Source organism: Phocoena phocoena, chromosome 7 (genome assembly GCF_963924675.1).
Source record: "Phocoena phocoena chromosome 7, mPhoPho1.1, whole genome shotgun sequence".
In the NCBI taxonomy this organism is placed as follows: domain Eukaryota; kingdom Metazoa; phylum Chordata; class Mammalia; order Artiodactyla; family Phocoenidae; genus Phocoena; species Phocoena phocoena.
Window position 1 is genome coordinate 79,280,940 of NC_089225.1, and position 24,967 is coordinate 79,305,906.

At 38.1% G+C, this 24,967-nt stretch overlaps 1 protein-coding gene across 2 annotated transcripts in view; it reads right to left on the reverse strand.

The window, feature by feature from the left end:
- SATB2 (SATB homeobox 2) overlaps positions 1-24,967 on the reverse strand; it is a 190,181-nt gene that overhangs the window by 97,969 nt on the left and 67,245 nt on the right. For both annotated transcript variants that reach the window (XM_065880456.1, XM_065880455.1), the window contains 3 exons: positions 16,824-16,950; positions 15,579-15,702; positions 1,745-1,847 (listed from right to left, as the gene is read on the reverse strand). In XM_065880456.1, the coding sequence (XP_065736528.1) occupies positions 1,745-1,847; positions 15,579-15,702; positions 16,824-16,950 (354 nt within the window). The remainder of the gene's footprint in view (positions 1-1,744; positions 1,848-15,578; positions 15,703-16,823; positions 16,951-24,967) is intronic.

Genomic DNA, 24,967 nt, shown 5'->3' on the forward strand with positions numbered 1-24,967 from the left:
TAGAGGAAAACTACAGGTAGTAAAAACAAATAAATTAATCCTTTACTTTTACCTGCCTACCATAAATTGTCATTTAACCCTCTCAACAGGGGCAGTGAACCATCAGCAAGTCTCTGAATACCTATAATAAAGCATGATGAATGATGTCATCATCAGGCAAAATAAGAACTAGAAGAACCCTCAAACATCAACCTGTTCTGTTACCAAGCTATCCCCCAATCCCCTCAGGGGTTGGTAGCACTTGAATTGAATAGCATTTGAAGTGGGGTGAGAACAGCAGAATTTTTCCAGCATTGACAAATTTGCAAAGGCAAAATATCACATATATTTAAAGGGCTGGATGGCCTAAATAGCATGCCATTTATTATATGAGAATGGTGTATTCAGGACCAGATATAATTCTATATATAATATATTGCTGCTAGTAGAATTACTACCATTAATTATTGTTACAATATTATAGCTATTGTTTATTAAGAGATTACTTTGTGCCAGTATTAACATATTTAGTCCTCACAGCTAGCCAGTGACTTACTTTTATTACTTCCAATTTTCAGATAAGGAGATTGAGTCTTGGTGAAGTTAAATAATTTGTTCAGGCTCACACAGCTAGTAAACAGAAGACAAAGATTTGAATACAAGTCCTCCTGACTGCAGAGTCCCTTTGCTTTAACCACTGTTCTGGAATTGTCTCCAAATAAACACAACATCAAAACTCCATTTCTGACCAAAGATTTCCTGATACCACACAGTCATTTCAATTTGATAATTGGTACTTAAACTATAAGTGCTGATTTAACCTAGAATGACTGCTTTTTTCATTAATAAATTAATGAAAATGATTTATTGATTGAGCTTTTTAAGTAGACATGCCTCTCTGAAGTATACAACTTCAAAATATTTTTAAAGATCTCAGCCTTCACAAGCATCTCTTGTGAAAACTACACACTTCATATATTATGCTAAGAATTTTACTTTAGTTCTAACACCATCTTAGTTTTAAGGGAGTCAATCTGGATCTCTTGATGAAAATATTAAGAATCTTATCTTGCACCCCAATGTTCATAGCAGCACTACTTACAACAGTCAAGACATGGAAGCAACTTAAGTGTCCATCAACGGATGAATAGATATTACTCAGCCACAGAAAAACAATGAAATATTGCCATTTGCAGCAACATGGATGGACCTAGAGATCATCATACTGACTGAAGTCAGACTTTCAGAAAGACAAATATTTATGATATCACTTATATGTGGAATCTCGAAAAAATAATGCAAATGAACTTATTTACAAAACAGAAACAGAATCACAGACATAGAAAACAAACCTGTGGTTGCCAAAGGAGAAGGGGGCAGATAAATTAGGAGTATGGAATTAACAGATAAACACCACTATATATAAAATAGACAAATAACAAGGCTTTCCTGTATAGCACAGGAAACTATATTCAACATCTTATAATAACCTAAAATGGAAAAGAATCTGAATAAAATACACACATATATATATATACACACATATATATATACATGTATAACTGAATCACTTTGCTATATACCTGAAACTAACACAATATTGTAAACCAACTATACTTCAATTAAAAAAAAGAATCCTACAATTATAAAAAAGTATATAAAATTTTATTAAAAATTGTATCTAAATTAGCATAAATTCCCAAGAATCAACAACTCCTTGACCTAAGAAACTGAAAATAGGCTTCAAAAATAAAAGTCAGTTTACCTTTAATCTTCTTGTACTTCTTATACCATCTCCCAAACTCCTGGCACTTGGTTGCTGACACGTTGGCATAATATGTGCTATTTACAATGGATGAAATCATACTCTGTAAAGAAAAAAAAAAGTTATTTTTCCATAAATATGAGTATTCCTTGTCAGGGACAAGAAAGGGCACATTTTAGTCCATACCAATCTCCTTTGTCTTTTAAATTTGAAGCAGTCACCCTCCTGCAAACTAAACTATTAAATATGATTAACGAAACTTACTATCCTTTAACTTGTACAATGACAGCGCATTCTCCATAAAACCAACCCTGGAGCAATGTCAAAGATGGAGGGGGCAGGACACACATTGAATGCAAAGGGAAAGAACACTTGTGATTTAGGAACCCGAGCAAAAGGTGAGATCAGATGCTCCTGCATCTGTAATCCAAATAATGCCTCTCAGATGTTTCTGTTCCGCTTCCAACTGCAACAAGCTTACATAGCCAAGAATCTGAGAACATCCGTGCTACACACTACAGAACAACATTTAGGGAAATAAGTTAAATTAATATAATTTATAGAAACGTGTGATTAGCACTTGTGTGAAAATTCACCAAATGAAAAAATTAACAGTGCTATTTTAGAGCAGGGGAAACTAAACATAACACTTGTTCTGTGTTTCAAGCAAAAATGCATCAAAGCTAAAACTTTGAGTGTTTAAGTACCTGATTCCTTCTTGCTCTTCATATTCCTCTCGCTCCTCAGCTCAACCCTTTAGCTGATTTGTTTGAAATTGCAGTTAACAGGAAAGAGAAAGGGAGCATAACCTAACTTACCACTGAAAAATTAAAACTGCACACCTTGAATTCAATTTCATACAGAGATATGTTTCCAGTCAATATGGCATGTTCGGACCAACATTCGTGGCAGATGTTAACTTATACCTGAATGACTGTGACAGTACATGTGTATGTTTTATACATAGATTTTATTTCTGCAAATTCTGTCTAAAAACAAATGGACATAAACGAGTCAAGAGATCCAAATAGACCTACGTAAGGCTTTATATCCTGCCTTGAAATCTCATCTTTCTTAAAAAAGTTTTCCCCAGATATGGAACAGTTGAGGGAAATCTTGGAACTTCTAATGTCATTTCGACAAAGTAGTCAAGATAAAAAGGATAACAATAAATCAAGGCATTGACAAGTTATTTAGGTTCAAATGCCAGTAGACAGTCCTGCACAGACTCCCATTTAAGACAGTTTCCTCTATAAGCCCACAGACTCCCTCTTTTTTAATCACTATGCAGTACTGATGGGGGAGGGAGGTCCTAATTCAATTCACAGAAACCTCTGGTTCTTTCTATATAGCAGATGGCTATCCTCCCTGCAGTTGCTGATCTCTAAATGACAATTCTGTTCTCTAAGGGGAGATAGTAAAGAGAACTCTTTTAATCTGAGGATCTGAACACAGCCCTAGAACACAAAGAGCCAGTATCACCTGAGTGTATCACAGAACTTGGAGCCTTGCCTGCTGCCTTAAAGGATCAATGGAATCCTAATCTTCCTGAGGCAGGGCTCTGCTTTTGTATGTTATTAACAAAGGAGTAAAGAAGTCTCTTGGCTAGCTGGGCTAGTTCCTTCCCTCTCTGGGCTGAGCTTTTCTCTCTGTCCCAGTTTGTGAGATCCTTGAGGACAGTGTCTGTTTCTTTTTTTTTCTCTCCCTTGTGTCTAACACAGCTCTGATGTGGGATATCTGAGTCACTGAAATATAACAGATGAAAAGGGACAAAGATGAAATTTAAAAATGCCAAACTGAAATGTCAAAATAATAAAAAATTTAACATGAAAGCAGCCTAATAACAGATGCACCAGCTACTCTGGTTTATGTGAATAACTGCAAATGTACTTGTCATCTTTCTACGTTGTTTGTATGAATGTTACCCTCTGGAAAGGCATAAGATATATAGCCATGGCAGAAGTCAGAGCTAAACCTTCTATCACAAAGTGATCTAGAAAGATTAAAATGGAAAGTGTTTTAAGTACTGCCTGGAGCTGCCCCTCAACTCTTCCTGGTCCTTAAGACCAGGACACAAATCCATATTACTCTGGTCTCAGATAATCCACATTTCCCCCACTCCCTGGACTTCCTACTTTGTCTTTGCTCCAGATGCATCTTCATTAACACTCTTGTGTTAGTGGCGAGTGTCAATCTATGTGGCAAGAAAATGAGTATCTGGGCTTCTGCTGGTTTCATCACCAGATGGTCTTACACTAGAGTCGGTTCACACTCATTTAAAAAGGAGTTGGTAACCACTCTTATTCAACATAGTTTTGGAAGTTTTAGCCACAGCAATCAGAGAAGAAAAAGGAATCCAAATCGGAAAAGAAGAAGTAAAGCTGTCACTGTTTGCAGATGACATGATACTATACATAGAGAATCCAAAAGATGCTATCAGAAAACTACTAGAGCTAATCAATGAATTTGGTAAAGTAGCAGGATACAAAATTAATGCACAGAAATCTCTGGCATTCTTATACACTAGTGATGAAAAATCTGAAAGTGAAATTAAGAAAACACTCCCATTTACCATTGCAACAAAAAGAATAAAACCTCTAGGAATAAACCTACCGAAGGAGACAAAAGACCTGTATGCAGAAAATTATAAGACACTGATGAAAGAAATTAAAGATTATACAAATAGATGGAGAGACACACCATGTTCTTGGATTGGACGAATCAACATTGTGAAAATGACTCTACTACCCAAAGCAATCTACAGATTCAATGCAATCCCTATCAAACTACCACTGGTACCTTTCACAGAACTAGAACAAGAAATTTCACAATTTGTATGGAAACACAAAAGACCCCAAATAGCCAAAGCAATATTGAGAACGAAAAATGGAGCTGGAGGAATCAGGCTCCCTGACTTCAGACTATACTACAAAGCTACAGTAATCAAGACAGTATGGTACTGGCACAAAAACAGAAATATATATCAATGGAACAGGATAGAAAGCCCAGAAATAAACCCACGCACATATGGTCACCTTATCTTTGATAAAGGAGGCAAGAATATACAGTGGAGAAAAGACAGCCTCTTCAATAAGTGGTGCTGGGAAAACTGGACAGCTACATATAAAAGTATGAAATTAGAACACACTCCCTAACACCATACACAAAAAGAAACTCAAAATGGATTAAAAACCTAAATGTAAGGCCAGACACTATCAAACTCTTAGAGGAAAACATAGGCAGAACACCCTATGACATAAATCACAGCAAGATCCTTTTTGACCCACCTCCTAGAGAAATGGAAATAAAAACAAAAATAAACAAATGGGACCTAATGAAACTTCAAAGCTTTTGCACAGCGAAGGAAACCATAAACAAGACCAAAAGACAACCCTTAGAATGGGAGAAAATTTTGCAAATGAAGCAACTGACAAAGGATTAATCTCCAAAATTTACAAGCAGCTCATGCAGCTCAATAACACAAAAACAAACAACCCAATCCAAAAATGGGCAGAAGACCTAAATAGACATTTCTCCAGAGAAGATATACAGATTGCCAACAAACACATGAAAGAATTCTCAACATCATTAATCATTAGAGAAATGCAAATGAAAAGTACAATGAGATATCATCTCACATCGGTCAGAATGGCCATCATCAAAAAATCTAGAAACAATAAATGTTGGAGAGGGTGTGGAGAAAAGGGAACCCTCTTGCAATGTTGGTGGGAATGTAAATTGATACAGCCACTATGGAGAACAGTATGGAGGTTCCTTAAAAAACTAAACATAGAACTACCATAGGACCCAGCCATCCCACTACTGGGCATATACCCTGAGAAAACCATAATTCAAAAAGAGTCATGTACTAAAATGTTCGTTGCAGCTCTATTTACAATAGCCAGGAGATGTAAGCAACCTAAGTGTCCATCAACAGACGAATGGATAAAGAAGATGTGGCACATATATACAATGGAATATTACTCAGCCATAAAAAGAAACGAAATTGAGTTATGTGTAGTGAGGTGGATGGACCTAGAGTCTGTCATACAGAGTGAAGTAAGTCAGAAAGAGAAAAACAAATACTGTATGCTAACACATATATATGGAATCTAAGAAAAAAAAAAAAGGTCATGAAGAACCTAGGGGTAAGACAGGAATAAAGACCCAGACCTACTAGAGCATGGACTTGAGGATATGGGGAGGGGGAAGGGTAAGCTGTGCCCAAGTGAGAGAGTGGCATGGACATATATACACTACCAAACATAAAATAGATAGCTAGTGGGAAGTAGCCACATAGCACAGGGAGATCAGCTAGGTGGTTTGTGACCACCTAGAGGGGTTGGATAGGGAGGGTGGGAGGGAGGGAGATGCAAGAGGGAAGAGATATGGGGACATATGTATATGTATAACTGATTCACTTTGTTATAAAGCAGAAACTAACACACCATTGTAAAGCAATTATACTCCATTAAAGATGTTTAAAAAAATAAAAATAAAAAAATAATAATAAATAAAAAGGAGTTGGGAGATGTGGTATATATACACAGAGGAATACTACTCAGCCATAAAAAAAGAATGAAATCCTGACATTTGCAACAACATGGATGGACCTTGAAGGCATTATGCTAAGTGAAATAAATCAGAGAAACACAAATGCTGTATGATTTCACTCGTGTGGTATCTTAAAAAAAAATAAAATAAAAACCAACTAATAGATACAGAGACCAGATTAGTGGTTACCAGAGGGGAGGAGGGTTTTGGGGTAGCTGAAATTGGTGAAGGGGCTCAACTGTATGGTGTTGGATGGTAACTATACTTGTGGTGGTGATCACTTTGTAGTACACACAGATGTCAAACAGTAAATGCTGTACATCTGAAACTTATATAATAAAATAATAATAATAATAATAATTAAAAGGTAATAGGAAAAAAAAGGAGTTAGCTACCCAAAGACTCAGTCAGGTTTGCTCTCTTCCCCATATTTTATAAGTGAGTTTCTAACTCTGCTGACCACAGAACAAAAAATAAATAGGTTTAAGCTATGAACCGAGCAAAGGATCTGGGTAGCAAATAAAGACAGTTTCCTATAACATGAGAAACTTTAGTCACCAGAAATGTCTCTTCAAATTTGTGGCACCTTTTATTCATATTAACTCCCTGCAGGTCTTTACAGTTAGTTGACACTTAAAGTAGCTCTACTGATACAAATTTTTATAATTCAACCTGAGAGAGCTTTAAAAACAGAAGAGGTACATCTTGGGGATATTTAAGATGAAAGGTCATGTTATGTCTTACCATTACAGTTTCAATTATGAACACTTTCTAACCCTAAATTAGACTGCTATATTCTCAAAGCTTGAGTCTGAACCACTAGGCCTCGCTAGAATACTCTGGACGCACACTACAAGGTCATCTTAATGTTATGTCAATTTACTTTTAAAACATCAAAACTTAATTCATTATAAACAAAATTGAAAGGGGCTAACACAGACCCCGCACATGCTGACTTTTACTCTACAAGGAATAGTGTTCTCCAGAGGTCCTGGGGCACAGAGAATCTGTATTTACCACATTGCATCCATTCTACAGCCACGTTTTAAAAATACAGTCATCCCTCGGTATCCGTATCCCTGGATGGTTCCTCATCCAGGGATTCAAACAACTGTGGATTGAAAATATTTGGGAAAAAAAATTCCAGAAAGTTCCAAAAAGCAAAACTTGAATTTTCTACACACACCCCAGCAACTATTAACATAGCATTTAATCTAGAGATGACTTAAAGTATATGGGAGGATGTGCATAGGTTATATGCAAGTACTATGTCATTTTATACAAGGGACTTGGGAATCTGAGGATTTTGGTATCCGCATGGAGGTCCTGAAACCAATCTCCTGGGATACCAAGGGATGATTGTACTTTAATATCACTGAAATTGGGATGCATCTTACAATCAGTAGCGTCTTAGACCTGATGAGATACAGTTGCTGCAAAATGGGATGAGTAATAATTAAAATCTCTCCCACCTACCACCCTGCCAAAAAATATCTAATTTCCATTCACTGCTTTTAAAAATATGTATATAATTTTGTAGTCTACATTGCTCTTTTATGTTTTCCAATCATTCGAGAGCAACCATACAATTGGCCTTTTAGAATACCTCCATCTTTTTGATAAATGAACATGATATGAGTTACTTTTTCAATCCAGAATACAGCCACCTCCTCAGTATCCATGTTAATATAAAGTAATACTGATTCAAATAACCCAGAAGATATGTGTGCTGTTATTTTTAACACTTAAACAAAGGGACTATGTTTTATTAAATATTAATATTTATATTATAATTAAATAGGCTAATATTAAATGACTAATAATATTAAAATGACTTTGCATTTAGGAAGCATGCTTCACTTCTCATGGTGGTGGGATGTGAGAAAGAAAGGAGGATGATGTGTACGATGGGCAATCGAGGCAGCCCCTCTCACACTTAGTCACAGCCATAAACAGCACAAAGACAGTGACTGTAGACAAAGCTATTTTATGAAAAATATTACGTATTAAAATAAATAGGAAGGTTTAACATGTCTTCCTAACTACAGAAAAATTTTTGAAAGTTTCAGGCTTCTTTGTAATCAATCATGAAATTTTAAATATGAAGAATGTAGATGGGGGATAAAAATCTAAGTTTCCTCATTTGCAGTCACTCTGACACATCTGCCACTTATATTTAAAAGTTATTTTTTAATAAAATAAGGTTCTGAGGAATCAAAATATATCAGAATTAGTTACTGCCAAGCTTATTAGCTCATTTGAATTTGCTCTAAGCCAACTGCAAGAGAATATTATAGTATTGTTACTAATACTTTTTACAGCTAAGTAGAAATTATAGCTAAGAAAAATAAATTTTCTTTTAGCCTCCTGAGACAAATTTTAAACTCACTTGTTTGTTTCTGACTAGCCCAGAAAAGAGATGTCACCTGTGATTATAAGTATGGTTGCATTTTTCAAACCAAGGGCTCAGAAACTCAGAATGAAGAAGCATCTTGCCCAAAGTCAAATAGCATCAGGAAGCACCACAAAGAGATGCTACCATCAGGCCACACTGTTTCATGGGAAATGTTCATCACCATCTCCATCAGCTAGCACAAGCTCCAAGTGGATTTTGCAACCAATGCTTTAGACAAAGCAAGAAACAAGGTGACAAAAAATAAAACAAAAAGTTTCAGCCCCTTATATGAGTTAAGAAGTGTAGAATCAGAGAAAGCTAAGGAACCTAAAGGCAATTTAAAACTTAATAGAAAAAGCAAAACAATAAACACAGGTTAAGATGATTTGTACAATATACTTGGAAAGACAGAGATCTGAGCATCCCCTTTTCCTCCCCCCAAAAAAAGAAAGATAAAATAATTGTGTATCTCTCACCACTTTTCCTTTGGCTTAGTGAGATTTGTTTGAACAGCAAAATTATACTAAGAGTAGCTAAACTTCAGATGCATAATACACTCACTGTAAAAGAGAACATTTTAAAACCAAAGTGAATGGTTACGCGGTCCATAGGTGAGAATGCCCTGTCTGAGCAAGAAGTAGGGGGAGAAGCTGGCATCTCACGGCCCCCCTTCCCACCTGAACACAGAGGACAGAGCATGAGGCAGGCAATGAATGATATATGCATTCTTTGCTTGTTTTCAGCCTTGTCATTCTGCTTGGTAATACGTTAAATAACATATTAAACATGAGATCATAATGATACTCCAATTAAGGTTATAGGAAAGGGAAAAAAATAATTTGGAGGAATTACTTTATCATGAGAAATTAATGGTACTTGGCCACTTTCTACTGTCCCTTTCCAGCCTCATTTCTGAGTTATACTATCAGAATGGAAAGCTTTTGCCATTCTAGTTGAAAGAAACACTTCCTCTAGGCTTATTCGAGAGCTCCTCCTCTAGGGGACTGACGAATGGTTTGCTCGTCTGACAGGGGCACCCTCGTCTGTGAAAGGGGAATACTGATACCTGCCTCAGAGGCTGTAAGGATTCAGAGTTGGTCTGCAGAGAAGGCCTAGCACAGAAGAGGTGGAGCCAGCGGACGCCAGCTCTCTCCTCTCCGTGCAATCATTTCAGATGGTCATCTCAATCACCCACTGGAAATTATTTAGAAGTTGTCACCTGTGAGCCCTCTTTGACCAAAGTTCATGAGGTTGGGCCATGATCTAAAACAACCTTGCATGAAAATAACTGAAATGGACAGCTGGCACCTCATTCACACGGGACAGGATGCATCCCCACGACACCCGTGAATTTAAGATTAAATGAAATGAACAGTTGGCAACTGGTTAAGACAATACTGGTCCAGGCAGTTGATCAGCCACTTGTCTGTAGATGAGCACATGATCAATTTGTTCTTTTCTATTGACCCAAGTGGCTGCTTGATTTCACTGCCTCATTATTTTGGCATATTGTACATTTAAGTTGTTCCTTTAATGATCCCCAAATGGGCAAGACTTGCCTAGGATGACAGAAATCATTATCTTACAATCTATGTCTTTAAAAGACTATATAAACACTACATCACCATCATACTGGAAATCTAGTAACCTTTTCACAGTTCAAAAACTCCCATCAGTCATCTTGCTCCTCAAATATTTGGCAATAAAACCTCAACTAGGGGCATGGGACAGAGCTGTTTTAAAAACGTATCTGTATGCTAAGTGAAATGAGCCAGCACAAAAGGACAAATATTCTATGATTCTGCTTTTATGAGACGTCTAGAATAAGCAAATTCATAGAGACGCAAAACAGAATAGAGGTTACCAGGGGCTGTTGGGGGAGAGAAGAATGGGTAATTATTGCTTAATGGTTACAGACCTTTTGTCTGGGGCGGTGAAAAATTTTGGAAATAGATCGAGGGGGGGCGGGGGGGTGATGGTCGTACAACATGTAAATGTAATTAATACCACTGAATTGTAAACTTAAAAACTTAAAACTTATTAAAATGATAAATTTCATGTTATATATTTTTACCACAAAAAATTTTTTAAAGCATGTCTAGTGTCGCAGAGATAAAGTTAGGAGGGGAGGCAGGGGGACACTGGAAGGTGCGCCTACATTTGCAAATTGTCATTCCATTGGATCATCCTAATAACCTATGAGGTGATCAAGGCAGGCACTGTTAGCTCTTCTTAGTTTAATGGATTGAAACCCTGAGGACCTGGGGTTTTGTCTTTTAACTCTTCCTTCAGTAAAAAAATTAGTGAGCCACAGAAAGGTGTGTCCATAATGTTTTCAAATTGGAAGTCAGAGACCATTTTAATAAGGGAGACCTGGGTCTAAAGTATAGGAAATTAGGATGCTTGGGACAGACTACGGGCTGATGGAAGAGGCTGGAAGTGGTGACTCAGGGGGACATCAGAGGAAAAGGAAGAGGCTGTCAGCACTTAAACACATTTTGAAAGGTGAAATCAAAAATAAATACACAGACACACAAACACAATCTATACTTTCCAAGCACCTGGCCAGAGAGAATACAGCTAAATCATGACTTCCCTCCCTTTAAATATATATGCCTCAGCCTACAATTGTTGCCCTTTTATGGACTTTTCCACTCTTTCCTTCTGCCTTTAAGGCTGCTCTTTTGAAATGTAGACCACTGGGATGTTCAAGAAAATATATACTAGCCACTAAATCATTCTTTTATGCAATTGCCCAACTTAAGTGAGGAAATACCTAATATGATTTGGCTTGGGGGTAGTAAGGGAGAATTATGTTAGGCAGGCATCTTTTACTCATGAACTGAGAATATCTTAGATAGCCCAATCGTCTACCATTCTGCTTTGAAGTAGTATTTGGTGCCCCACTCTCTTCTTCCTACACTGAAAGCTTCATCTCTCTCTCATCCTCACCACTGCACCCCCAGTCCATTGTAAAGTACCTGACTCTTAACTGGGACCCCACTAAAGCTGGTAAAATACATTTTTTAATTACTGATTCACTGCCTCAGAACAAAAAGTCATTCTCTTTCACACTGCACAGATTGAACAAAAATGTATGCACCTATTCTATGACAACCACCAACAAAATGAGTGAGCTTATCTCCACACCAAAATGCAATCCAGCTATGCAATTTAAGCGAATAATCCAGAACGTTTCAGGGTAACAGCCATAGGATTAATTCAGGTGCCCACATTACATGCCCGTGCTGGCTGAGAAGGACTCCCCCAGTGAGATTTTCCATAATCACACAGCATACCGGAAGCCTAAATCAAACCTCCTCCATATCTAAGCAACAGAACTGAGCCCCTGTTTGACTGAAAATGTACTGGGCATCAACCACCAAAGTACTGTATTCACTGTTTCTCACTCAAAACATTTTAGAGCTGCCAAGAACACTGTAAATAATAAAACTTTACATTTTATAAAACTTTCTAAAACATTTTAATATTGAATTTATTAAATTAATACATTAGAGAGCAGTGGCTCTCAACCAAGAGTGATTTTCCTCCCATCAAAGGATACTTGGCAATGTCTGGAGACATTTTGGTTGTCACAGGGCGGGGGGTTTGGGTAGGGGGGATGCTACTGGCGTCTAGTGGATAGAGATCAGGGATGCTGCTAAACATCCCACAATACACAGGACCACAGGACATTCTCCCACCACTAAGAATATCCAGCCCCAAAGCTCAACTGGGCCAAAGTTTAGAACTCCTGCATTAGAGTAACAACATGGAAGATATACACTGTACTGAATGCTGAGAACACGGAGATAAGAGATGGCTTCTGCTATCTGGGCAGTCCAGTAAGTGACAAGAACTGGCAGATAACACTGACAACAGGCTGTGATAAGTGCTGTGACAGGGGTGTGTCCAAAAGGCTACTAAAAGCAGAAGAAGCAACTACTTTAATCAGAAGGTCAGGGTTCTTCACCAGCAGTGACTTTCCAGCTGGAATTTGAAAGGTTTCCTCAAGCAGAAGAGAGTGGTGCCTGCTAGTCGAGAGAAATCGCACAGCAAAAGCAAGGTAGTGTCACACTGCAGGACTCTGAGGTCACCATCATTGTGTGCAGGGGCCAGCAAAGCCACAGATTAACATGGTACATCTCCCTTGAGGACGACTCTCATGTGCACAGGGGAGGTTAATAATTTAACAAGGAAAGCGATTTTTATGGCATTTTTAAAAAGAGCAGAAACACAGGTATATGGAGTAAACTGTGTATTACTTTTCATGAATTGTAAAAGTAACATAAGAAGTTGCTTTGTCAGACCTGAAGTGCTAATGGTACTAATTAGGTTGCTCCCACCCTTGGGAATATTTTGGTGAAGTTTGAGCAATGTTTAATGTTTCAGAACAATTAGTTGCACGGTTTGGAGCACAGAGTGGATGTAGGTAGAGGGAGGAAGGCGACTGGTGGGAAATCAGGTTAGTGGCATCTTGACGGTATACACGGGCTATGCTGTGCAGTCTGTTCTTCCTACAGGCTGAGCAGGGGGAGTCTCTGGAGGCTTGTAGACGAGGAAATGGCACAACGTTAGCTTTGGAGAAGCAGGTGGCAGGAGAAAGATTATGATGCGGGATGACTGAAAATATTTCACATGAGAGGTGACAAAAGTCTAAACAAGGCAATGGCACAAAGGAGGAAGATTTTAGATACAGCGGTGGTAGAATCCAGTATATCTAATATGAGAGTGACAGCAAAGAAACTTTTTAGGTTGGGCAACTAGGTGGGCAAGCAATGAGAACAGAAAATGGGGGAGAAAAGAGGATTTTTACAGCAGGGGTAAAGATGTTCTCATTTGAATCTCAAGACAACCCTGCAAATTATGTGACATTATGTGGATACAATCATGCCCAGTTTACAGACGAGTTTAATGAGGCTCTGAGCGTGGATGGGCTTGCCCAGGATCACACATTCAACATAAAAGAACTGAGATTCGGGAATTCCCTGGTGGTACAGTGGTTAGGACTCAGTGCTTTCATTGCCGGGGCCCGGGTTCAATCCCATAAGCCACGTGGTATGGCCAAAAAAACAAACAAAAAAAATTACTGAGATGAGAGCTCAGGGTGCTCAGCCCCTAATGTGGGTTCTTTCCGCTCAGGCTGTCCCTCTAGCCACATTTTATAGTTATAACCAAACCTAATAATCACAATAGATCAATTCTGACCAAATTCCCATAGGCCTCAAAAGCCCTGGATAAAATTCTGAATTGGTGATATTGTTAGGAGCTTGTCCACTTCTAGGCAAAGCCCAATTTGACTTTCAAGTAAATCCAAGAGAAAATTAATTGTGACGAATCGTAAAATTTAGGAGAAATGATTGAAAATTTTTTTCCCTATATTGTTCTTTATCCAGTCCCTGTATATGATCAGAATAATTCAAAATATTTATTTTTAGAACTTCATAAGCGATCACATTGGAATAAATCAAAATTCTAGCAACAAGCTTTAGCACCTGTGGACATACCTACAGGTAGGTATTGAAATGGCCTATGTGAAAGCTGTAAGCACAAAAGTAGGGATGTAACTGATGGGTCCCCTTCAATCTACCACTCAGGCACATGCCGTCCTGATTTTCTGGAAGCAAAAATATGAATAGCAGGCTTTGTCTCAGAGGATCTCAATTCCAAAACACTCTCCAAGACGTATATAAAAATTATTCAGTTCACACCAATAATATCATGTCTCAGGAATAACAACTGGTACTATTTATGGAGTATCACTGTATGCGACGTACCAGGCCAAGAATTTATGTGATTTATCTCATTACTCCTCATTATATGACTTAGAACTATTACTCTCCTGGTTTTACACACAACGAAACAGGCTTATAAAGATGAGGTCACAAAAGCTTGCAAGCCAGGACACGAATCCAGATCTGACTGATTCCACAATGCAAGCTCTTAACCACTAGGCTTCCTGCTAGGCCCCAAAGACTATTATCCCGGAACGTAGCTCAGGACACATCAAGTTTCTATGGTTCTTGTCATCTTCCCTTGAATTTGACAGACATGTAGTCTACTGTCTTAAATCAAGTGTAGCAACTCACACCAGAAAATGGATTTCCATTCATGGCTTTAAATAATGTTAACCTGAGTTCATTTCACAGCAGTTCTAAGCCACTCCCCATAGCCACCAAAATATTATCTTATTAGCAAAAGTGGGGCCTTCACCCATGAACACAAATGGAACCGCAAGCCCTTTCTTCTGCTGTTCCTCCCTTTGATCCTCTCAATCTCTTATTTTTGTGGCTTGTTTTAGTTTATGATCAGTTCAGTAAAAACAGAGTATCACTTTTTCTTGTGGTACATTTTCATGTGGTGAACTCACTCTCAAATCTCTACAAGCGTGTATGATGCAAAGATCATCTCTCTCTGCTAGACCTAGAAAAGGCTCAATAAACAAATAAAAACAAATTAAGATGGGTTTGGCATGGCTGGCCCATTTCATTGACCAAGTAACACAGTGATTTGAAGCCTGAGCTTTGGCAAGGGAGGTCTCAGCTGGGGTTGCAACCTGCCACTTAACCAGCTCAGGAAGCTTAGGCAGGTAAAGTGCTTCTCTGAGCCTTGTTTTCTTGATCTATAAAATGGAGACACTGATACCTACGACATACGTGAGAAGTTAAAGACTGTGAGTGTAAAATGTTTTAATGTGACTCCCACTATATGAGCTCTCAATAAGTGATAAGTTCTCCTCTACAAAAAAAAGCACCACAACCTCCATATTTTTTTCCACCTAAGATGTAGTGTGAATATAAAATAAAAGACAGCTGTCTGAGCAGGTGTGCCCCTCCTGCCAGACAGCCCACCCTTGGCTTCTTCATTTCTCCTGAAGACACTGACCTGGGAGAGAGGGCATTCTTTGGCTAATGTGCTCTGGTTCATCTCTTTGAGCAGTTCCTTTAAGGCATTGCGGACCGTGGCGTGGTTCCACTGCTCCGCAGGCAAGTCTTCCAACTTCGAACAACTGGAAAACAGAGCAAGAACGAATGACATGCAAACCCTTAAATGAAGAGTACAGCAGTCACCCCTGGGTCCTGTGAAGCATTAGGAGAACCACCAAAGAACAGGGCTGATTGTGGGCCCAAAATGAGGGAAAGGGAGCAAAACTGCTTCTCTAGGACCTTGACAGAGCCCATCACGGTCTCTTTCAGTTGGTTCTCACACTAGCCTGAGAAAACCGGTCACTTCGGATATGAAGAAATGCCAATTTTTTAAAATAGGATTTCTCCAATCTACTGATAGAAATGGCATGACAGTGTGATTATAAACTTCCACAATTTAAACTTAATTATTGGACATTCCTAAGGTTAAATGTAAACAAACACTTCATCAAATTTGAAGGTCTACCCTTCACCCTCATAGAACAATCCAGAGATGTCACTTCGCTAACAAAAAAACTAAAGAAAAGACATTAAAGCATTCCTAGACATGGACAGGAATGGTGGGTCCCTATTACAGTGTAAATTCTCCAAAAGGGGTAGATTCAAAACCTTTACAGTAAAGGACAATATTCATTAAATCACATGAGCTACTGGCACTTCACGATACAAGACTCTGCAGAGAAACTCTAGATTCTTTAGAGGCATAATTTGTTCTGCATGCTGTATCTGAAAAAAAGAAATCATCCCCAGAACTTCTACAGGCCACCAGAGAGGAAAGCAAGAGGCGTCCAGTACCAGCAGCTTCTTGGTAAGCAGGCTACAAGGGCACCAAACTCGCCCCTCAAACACAAGCCTGAAACAGCAGAGGTGTTTATTCTTCAAATATTATGTGCTAAGCATTTAACCAGAGGGCTCATTAAATTAGGGGCTGTGGAAAGTTCCCCTTTAAAGGCTGCAGATTTTTAATGATTTATCAAGCTTCCCCTAGGTTACCACTTCACTGCTTCTGAAAACAAAACATAAAACAGTTGGAATGTGGACTATAAAGATGCCTGGTGACAGCCCCCCCCTTCTTTTTTTTTTTTTTCATTTCATCCAATGCCTAGAAATTAACAAAGACAGGATGAGCTGATCTCTGTAGCGACTCTATGATCAATGGAGCAGCTCTGAGAGTTAGGAAGGGCAGATGTTCAGAGACACCCACCTTTGTAATTGGATTTTCAACGTCACAACGTGATAGACATCTTGCAGCATGTCGGCCACTGTCGCATCGGGTGCATCTGTCACATAACTGAGGGGGAGAGGGTTCCACCTCCCAAGCTTGATTATTCCTGCACAGGGAAGAAAAACATAATAAACACATATCTGCTATTTATTAAACCCTCCCATTGTTTGTTCAATGTTAGGAAGGTCATCCAATAGTCAACATTCAAGGCCCACTCAGAGATATTTTACAACCCAGTGCAACAGACTCTTTCTTTCTGGCTGACAATTGAGTTAACTATACAGGAAGATGAGAATGAAAGGATGAGGTTTAATCATGGACAATCAGTTTTTTTATGTTTTCCTCTTTCTTAAATTACTTAGAAAACCATACGGTTACTTCCTTCCCCCAAAGTCTTGTTTCACAGTCTAACTTAAGACTGATGCTAAATATACCGAACTGCTGATTTCATAGACAAAAAAAAAAAAGCAAGGCTTAAGTAAATATAAGATTCGGTTTTGAATTGTACAAGAAAATTCCTGTGTGTGGGCTCAGCACACACACAGTCACATCCTGGTTGTGGTGTGAACCCCAGTGCGAATAGCATCTGGAGCTGAAGAAGCAGTGAGAGTTCACTTCCAGATTCACATTTCACGAGGCACAGGGCTTGTTTTCCATAGCACAATGATTGACCACAGATCAGAAATAGCAGAGATGCTTTCAACTTCCTTTTTTTTTCTTTTTTAATTCCTCAGTTCTTTTTACAGTGACAGTGGTACCCTTTCCCTGCGGGTTTCCTGCTACATATGGTAAACACTCATGACAATGGAGAGAGAATAAAAATCCTGGTCAAACTTGGGCAGACTCATGGGACAGCTTCAGCAACACGTGGTGAAAATTCTAAGTTATTCACAAGATGGACCCATCTTATCCGGTGCACAGGGTGCATATAACATAGATGAAGAAAAATAAAGAGAAGCCCATTTCACAAACAACACAGTAACAGACATTTTATTCGTATGCTGTGAAAAATCCAATGGTCCCCAGGATATCAAAAATTGTCCCATATCCAAAACAGCTATGTTTTAGTGATAGAAGAGAAACAGCATTTTTATTTTTGACAATGCAGGTGAGTCCAACTACACTGTCCTTTCAAAAAATATATTTTATCACCAAAGAGACAGAACACCTGTATACACAAGCGAACTTTGAAAAGCTTCACAAAATGCTGCTTTATAGCTATGGGCCGAAATTTCAATAATAGGAAATGAACTTTCTGGTCAGGGCACACGTCCTGTCCAAGATGAAATCGATGAATGCGCAATGCTTGACATAATGCTTGAAAACAGGGAATAAACAGAACAAAAATATTAAAATGATGCCCTGTTTCAGTATTAAGATTTAACAATCTGGTGCTGAATATGCTGTAGTATAAATAGTGCCTGGACTCAGATCCAGTAAAGTAACACAGCTCTCATTCATAGCACCGTATGTCTCCAGTTCTGGCTCCCTAAGTCATATTTCACTTGCCAAGAAAAGCTGTTTTCTTGTGGGGATAGTTTTCCTAACATTCTCTCTCATGACAATGAAAAGTGCACAGCACACAGCAGTCATGTAGTCATGAAAATGTAGTAGTCATGAAAATGAACATCCGGGGCCCACTGGACAGCCATCCAGGAGAGGCTGGGTCTGCTTCATCGCTTCCTTTACTCCTTCTGACATGTGAAAGTACTAAAAAGATACCACGTAACATGTCTAACATAGTTCCTTCTTTTAAAAGATCACTCCACAATTTTAATCCCCTTAAAACATCATTATCGTGATAGCCCGTAAGTTGAGTATAAACTGACCATCTTCTAAAGATGATATTTTATTATAAGAGATTAGATGGAGAAAAAAATGAAGTCAGCAATTGCACACTATCATAGGCAAGCAGAAGAAGCCAATTTTGTGGGTCATTTTGGTTACTAAGAACATGAAGCAAATGAATCCTGTTAACTTTAACGCATAACTCTAGAGGCAATTCATCCGTGCTGTTGTGTGTGTCATTGTTCATTCCTTTTTACTGCTGAGGAGTGTTTCGCTGTGAGTTTATACCACAATGCAGCCAGAGACAACAGAATACCTCTGAATGATTTCACTTATATAAAATACAAGAACAGGCAAGACTCATCTATGAGAAGTCAGAACGCGGCTATCTCCAGACAGCAGGGGCATGACTGGAAAGGGACATAAAGGGGATTTTCTAGTTTTGGCTGGTGGTTGCACGGGTATGAAAATTGTCAAAATCCATGTAACCGAACACTTAATATGCATAGATTTTATTGTATGTAAATTATACCTCAATTTAAAAAAAGGTGCAGGGGGAAGAATCTCTACAGGAAATGACAGACAAGTCACTCTATTGAAAATAGTAATCTCCATTTAGATAAATTCTCTCCCCACCTTGATGAGCTGGAAGGAGACTTGTCTGGGCTGGAATTAGACACATACAGGTGTCTTCACAACACTTAATGCCTCCACAGAGAGCAGCTGCTACAGGGTGGTTTCTACATCTTGGAAGAGAGCTGCTGACATGTGCTATTTTCAGGCAATGGGAAGTGCGTGTGCTTTTTCTTTTTCGCACCATATTGACTAACCTGCACCTAGAAGTCATGCTCTTTGCTCAACTACCTACCAGGGTCTGCAGGAACCAGATCTGGTAGGACAGTGATGTCCAGAGGCTGCTCTCCTCCAGCCTGGCAGGGACTTGGAGTAACTCTTTTTAATAAGCCTTTCCTCCAAATAAGGTCTCTGTCTAAAGTATTAATAACCCTCTTTGGAAATACAGTCCTCCTTCCCTGATATAAAATAGACAAAAATATTTCTTGGGCTCGTGTCAAGTGTTAATTGAGGAAATCAAAATGGGAAGCAGTAGACCATAGTGACAAAGAATTCCGGCTTCCAAGCCAAATTGCCTCTGTTCATAGCCTGCCTCCTCCACCTACTAACCATGTAACTGTAGCAAGTTACTGAATTTCTCTATGCCTCAGTCCTCTCATGTGTAAAATGGAACAATAGAAGTACTGACCTCATAGGAATACTGTGTAGATTGAATGTAGAGCCCTTAGTACAGAGCCTGGATATCATTAATCCCAACAATTAATCATTTACAGTAATTATTTAGACATCTTTTAATGCTCCCTAAAAGAAAGATACAGTCAATTTATTTCAAAAATATTTACTCAAGGATGACTTCAATATCATTTAATCTTTAATTTAGTCAAGTGCCTATAAAAGGCCCTCATTATTTTAAATCACAAAGGAAGACTGTACATCAATCACTCGCTCTTCTTAGTAGCCTGTAAGTCATACTGGTTCAAGTGTGAGGCACTTCAGAAGCTAAGACTGGAAAAGATCTTGGTTCCAAGTGTGGAAGGCCTCAGATGCCCAACTCAGTAATGTACCATATGGTTCAGAGGTCAGGAGCAAGGCCTGGAGTCAGAGGTGAGTCCATGCCCAGCCTCCTCTGCTTGTCAGCTGCAAGATTTGCGGCAAGTTATTTAGTTGGTCTCTCTAAGGCTTGGTTTCCATTACCTGTAAGATGGGAATAATAACAGTGCCTACTCTTTAGGGTTGCCACGAGGCTTAAAATGAGAATCAGAATGTAGCAGTGGGATGGCACACAAGAAGTGCTCAGTAAAAGTTAGGGGAAAACAGATCTTTGAAAGTTATTGGGTGTAGATGTAACACCATCAAAGCTTTAGGATGATTAACCTATACTGGAATTCAGGTGGATTAAAAAAGGGAAGCATTCTGAGGGGAGAAAAAAAAGAGCTGAAATAATCCAGATAGGTATATCTAACAACTATAACAGCCTCTTCCCGGCTCCCTCTAAGGAGGGATACGGACCCCAAGAAATGCTTCAGGACAGTGAAGGCGAACAAAGAAGGAAGAGAGGTTATGTTCCCACTGGGGATATCTGACTCGCAGTGCTGGAGAAATCTCAATAAAAACAGCATAACTATAAGTATACAGAATTATTTCTAATGCTTACACTCCATGAGTAGGTTTTATAGCCCCAATCCAAAATATGAGGAATCACACACACACACACACACACACACACACACACACACACACACACACACACTCAAGCCCAGCCAGGCACACAGTACATGCTCAATAAATGGCAATTCCCAATTCTTCTCTGAATATATATCACACTCTCACTCTGTCTGGAGTACTGATCCCATGCATTCACTTCTAGAAATCGTACACATTCTTCAAATTCTGCACCAAGAATAATTCCAACTCTGATCAACCCAGCCTGAAGTAATTCCTTTCTCTATACAACTGCACAGTAAATACTCTTGGTTAGTTTGTGTATCTTAGAAGGAGCTTACTTTATCACAATATCCCTTTATGTTACTTTACAGTTTACAAAGCGTTTTTTTCCAAACTATTAGTTCAGCTTCACGAGGAGAGCACGGGGTCAGTATTACACCTGAAAGTGAGGTGAAGATCAGAGAAGAGTGAGCTTTCAAGGACATCTGTGGGTGACAGCCAGAACCAGGCCCCAGGGCTTCAGCTGACAAGTCTTCTAACTACTGGACCGATATCCTTTCTACTCAGCTCTGCCCGTGTGCCAGTGCCCAATCACACAGTCACACATGGGGCAGGGTCTTGACATTTCATGTTAAACAAAGGAACATATGAGACCAATGAGCAAACAGGTGACAGGGCCTGAAGAGACAGCTTCTCTGGAAAAAAATCTTCTCCCTCAACAGTGCCATTTCAGACATAAACATTGTTTTCCACATCATCTTTCCTATTTCCAAAGAATTTATCATCTGTGAACATTTACAAAATGCCTGGTGCTGAGGATTATTAAAGATGTAATATCAAGGTCTTTGAGTCCCAAATTATGGGCCTTTATTTTGGGGTTGAAATTCATACAAATGTTAACATGATTGAATTGAGCATAATATAAATAAAATTGTTTATATCTAGACAAATCTGTTCACTAAAATACAGAGGACCAATCCACTCTTCATGTAATGCTTTTAGACCAAATGAAAAAAATGCAATTGTAGGTAAATTTCCCATTAGTGACATAAAATTAGGTTGGGAATGGAGGCAAGTTTTGTCTAAAATTAAAAAGAGGCAATAATGGAAACCAGTTTTTCACTCTTTCAATGCAGTATTCTGCCAGACTGGACGTATCACAATGAGAAATATCAATAGCTGTTTGTGTTCATATGTATTTGTTATTTTTATCAGTTGATAGCCTATCTCAAAGAAACCAAATACTCTTCTCAGTAGATGCATCATTCATACCATTCATACCTCTAACTATGTGAAAACAAGAGTGGTGATAATACACGTTACAGTTCATCAATATTTGATTCAAGTTTTTAGAAAGTCGACCACTTCTGAGTGATAAATAAAATGTGCCGATAATACAATATAAGCAATAAAACATCACAAGGGTTTGTATTAAGCATTAATCGTCATTCATTTAACAGATTTTTCTTTTGTGTCTCCAGCATAAGTCACTAAGATGCAAAGATAACCCAGTACACACTATCCCTATAATTATGGAGCTCACAACTGAGTAGAGAAGCTTATTATTGCTAAACACATAGCTAAGTGAAACCGTTCTTAAAATAAACCAAAATGATAGTTTTATCCCCTGTACCTCAAATACAAGAAATATTTATTTCATGAAGGCCTGCAACAGATCACCTATAAAGTACAAGAGGACAACAGCTCTCACGGTTTGTGGTAGCATACAGATAGATGCTGATAAAACAGGTATATGTTGGGTATATTGTAGGATAAAGCCCACAGATTATCTGTGAGACAGATATAGGAAACCAGCAAGATATCAGCAGTATTCCTGTAGAACAGCTCAATGAATAATTTTCTTTTATTCCAGGTGCATTTTAACATTAATTTCCAAAGCAAAATGAAAACTCAGCCTGGGAAAAAAATGAGACATTAGCTTTAATATCTAAAGGCTTGGGTTTATACATTTCATTAACTCCCTGAAAAGATCTCAGCAAAAGAGTATCAATAAAAAAAAATCCCAGTCTCAGAGTAACTAAGCCTTGGGGCTTCTGGTTAGCGGTATTATTTCCACAATACAGCAACTGCTGATGAGGCCCCTTTTAAAAATAGGAGAACTCATGACATTGATCGCATCTGTTTATCCTCCTCAGAGTGGTCGTGTCCCTATGCTATAGCGTGTAATTTTCTGTTGTTCAGCTATGCTTTGTTAAAGAAATTAAAAACTGTCCTATATAATAAGAACATAGAATTATTTATCCATAAATCAGTTCACAGGAAATCACTACCCAGCAGTATATAATAACTCAGCCTGTGTTTCTAACCTGTGGCCTGACTGTGGTATATCATCAAACTGTAGCAGCATAAGGACATAAATTGTAGTTATTATTGTGAAACCTGTGGTAGGAATGACTTTTCAATGAGGAAAGAGAAAAAAGGCAAAACAAAAATAGTTTTTGAAGTGTACATATTTTCCTTTTTTAATCCACAGCTTAGCAGTACCCCAGTACAATTTACTGAAACTCCTACATATTCAGTTTTTATTTTAAAGACTATCTATATTTCAAATGTCTTGTATTGAGGGAAAAGTAAATGGTAAATGAAATAGCATTCTTCCAGCATTTTACATTATTCAAGTACCATTATAACTTACACAAATTAACGAAACCTCAAAACATACTTGTCTGGGAACCTACAATACACTTAATCCTGTATTTATAACAATACAAAAGAAAACACCGGACCAAAACAGAAGATTGGACAATTCAGAATAAATACTGAGGCTGTACTGGTTAAATGAATTTATCTAAAAATACGCACACACACACACACACACACACACACACACACACACAAACACACAGAGAAAGCTCTACCTGCAGCAATTTGGGTATTAGTGACAAACACAAAGAAGGTAGGTTTCTACTCTTTAGGACATTAACTTTAATCTTAAATCATATCTGTATCAGGAGAATTGATCATAAGGAATATTATTGGCCTTGAAAAATTGAAATATGAATTTTAGAGCATTTTCTGAATAAACTATAGTGATACACAGCTGTCTGCCAATCTTTTCTTGAGCTGACTACCCCCTTATGCTACAAAAATGTTCTACTTAAAAAAATACATACAGTACCATTTGATGCCTTGTAACTCTATACATGGTTTTTACATTTTGCAGCATAAAGATTTTGTCTCATGTAATAGATGCTGCTTCACATTTGGGAAACGTTATGTTATAACCCTTACTTTTATTAGATTATTTAATATAAGCACTAAGTAACTAGACTAAATTAATAAAGATCCTATTGAAAAAAAAGAGAGAGAACAAAATTATTCCACAAATTAAATAAAACTTTCTGAAGTTGGTATTTTAGAAACCTTTATTTAATTTTCAGAATTCCGATTCTTCTGAAAAACAGCCAAAATATTGTTCAGGATATGAAAAAAATATGGTTGGTGTTTAGTTATTTATTTCATAAGAGTGCCATTTAAAACTATTACATGGGGGAATAGGACAAATGAGAAAGAAAAGCGTTATGAGAAATTATTTGTGATCAGTTCTAAGCTTCTGCCACTGCTTAAAAACTATTTCATCTGGTATATATTTTCTTATTATTGTTCTCAGTTTAATCATTATCTGAAAGAGTTTAGAATTAAATGATTAATTTTGGCAGGTAACACAAACAAACTTCTCCTCCTTTCAACTCAGAAATACATTTGCATAAAGAGATTTTCCTCTAGCATTTGTCCCCCTAAAGTATCTTCAATAATCAAAGACACAGGGGAAATGTATACTCTTTTAAACATGCTTTGCTATATTCTAGCAGATGCTATCCATAACTTAGGTTTAGCCACTGTTTCTGCATCCTCTGGGGTAAGAAGTATGCACTGAAGATCTAAAAATACAGTTATGCATGAATATTTCCCATCTTAATTAATTACATGTATTTTTTTCAGATGGAAGCTCAAATGTGGCAACAAATTTTCCCTAAGGACCCAGCTTTCCAGGTACCTTGTCACTGGGCTCAACACCCTTGAAAATTCTATCAACTGCATGCTCCCAATTATATATTGCAGAATTGTCCTTCAGG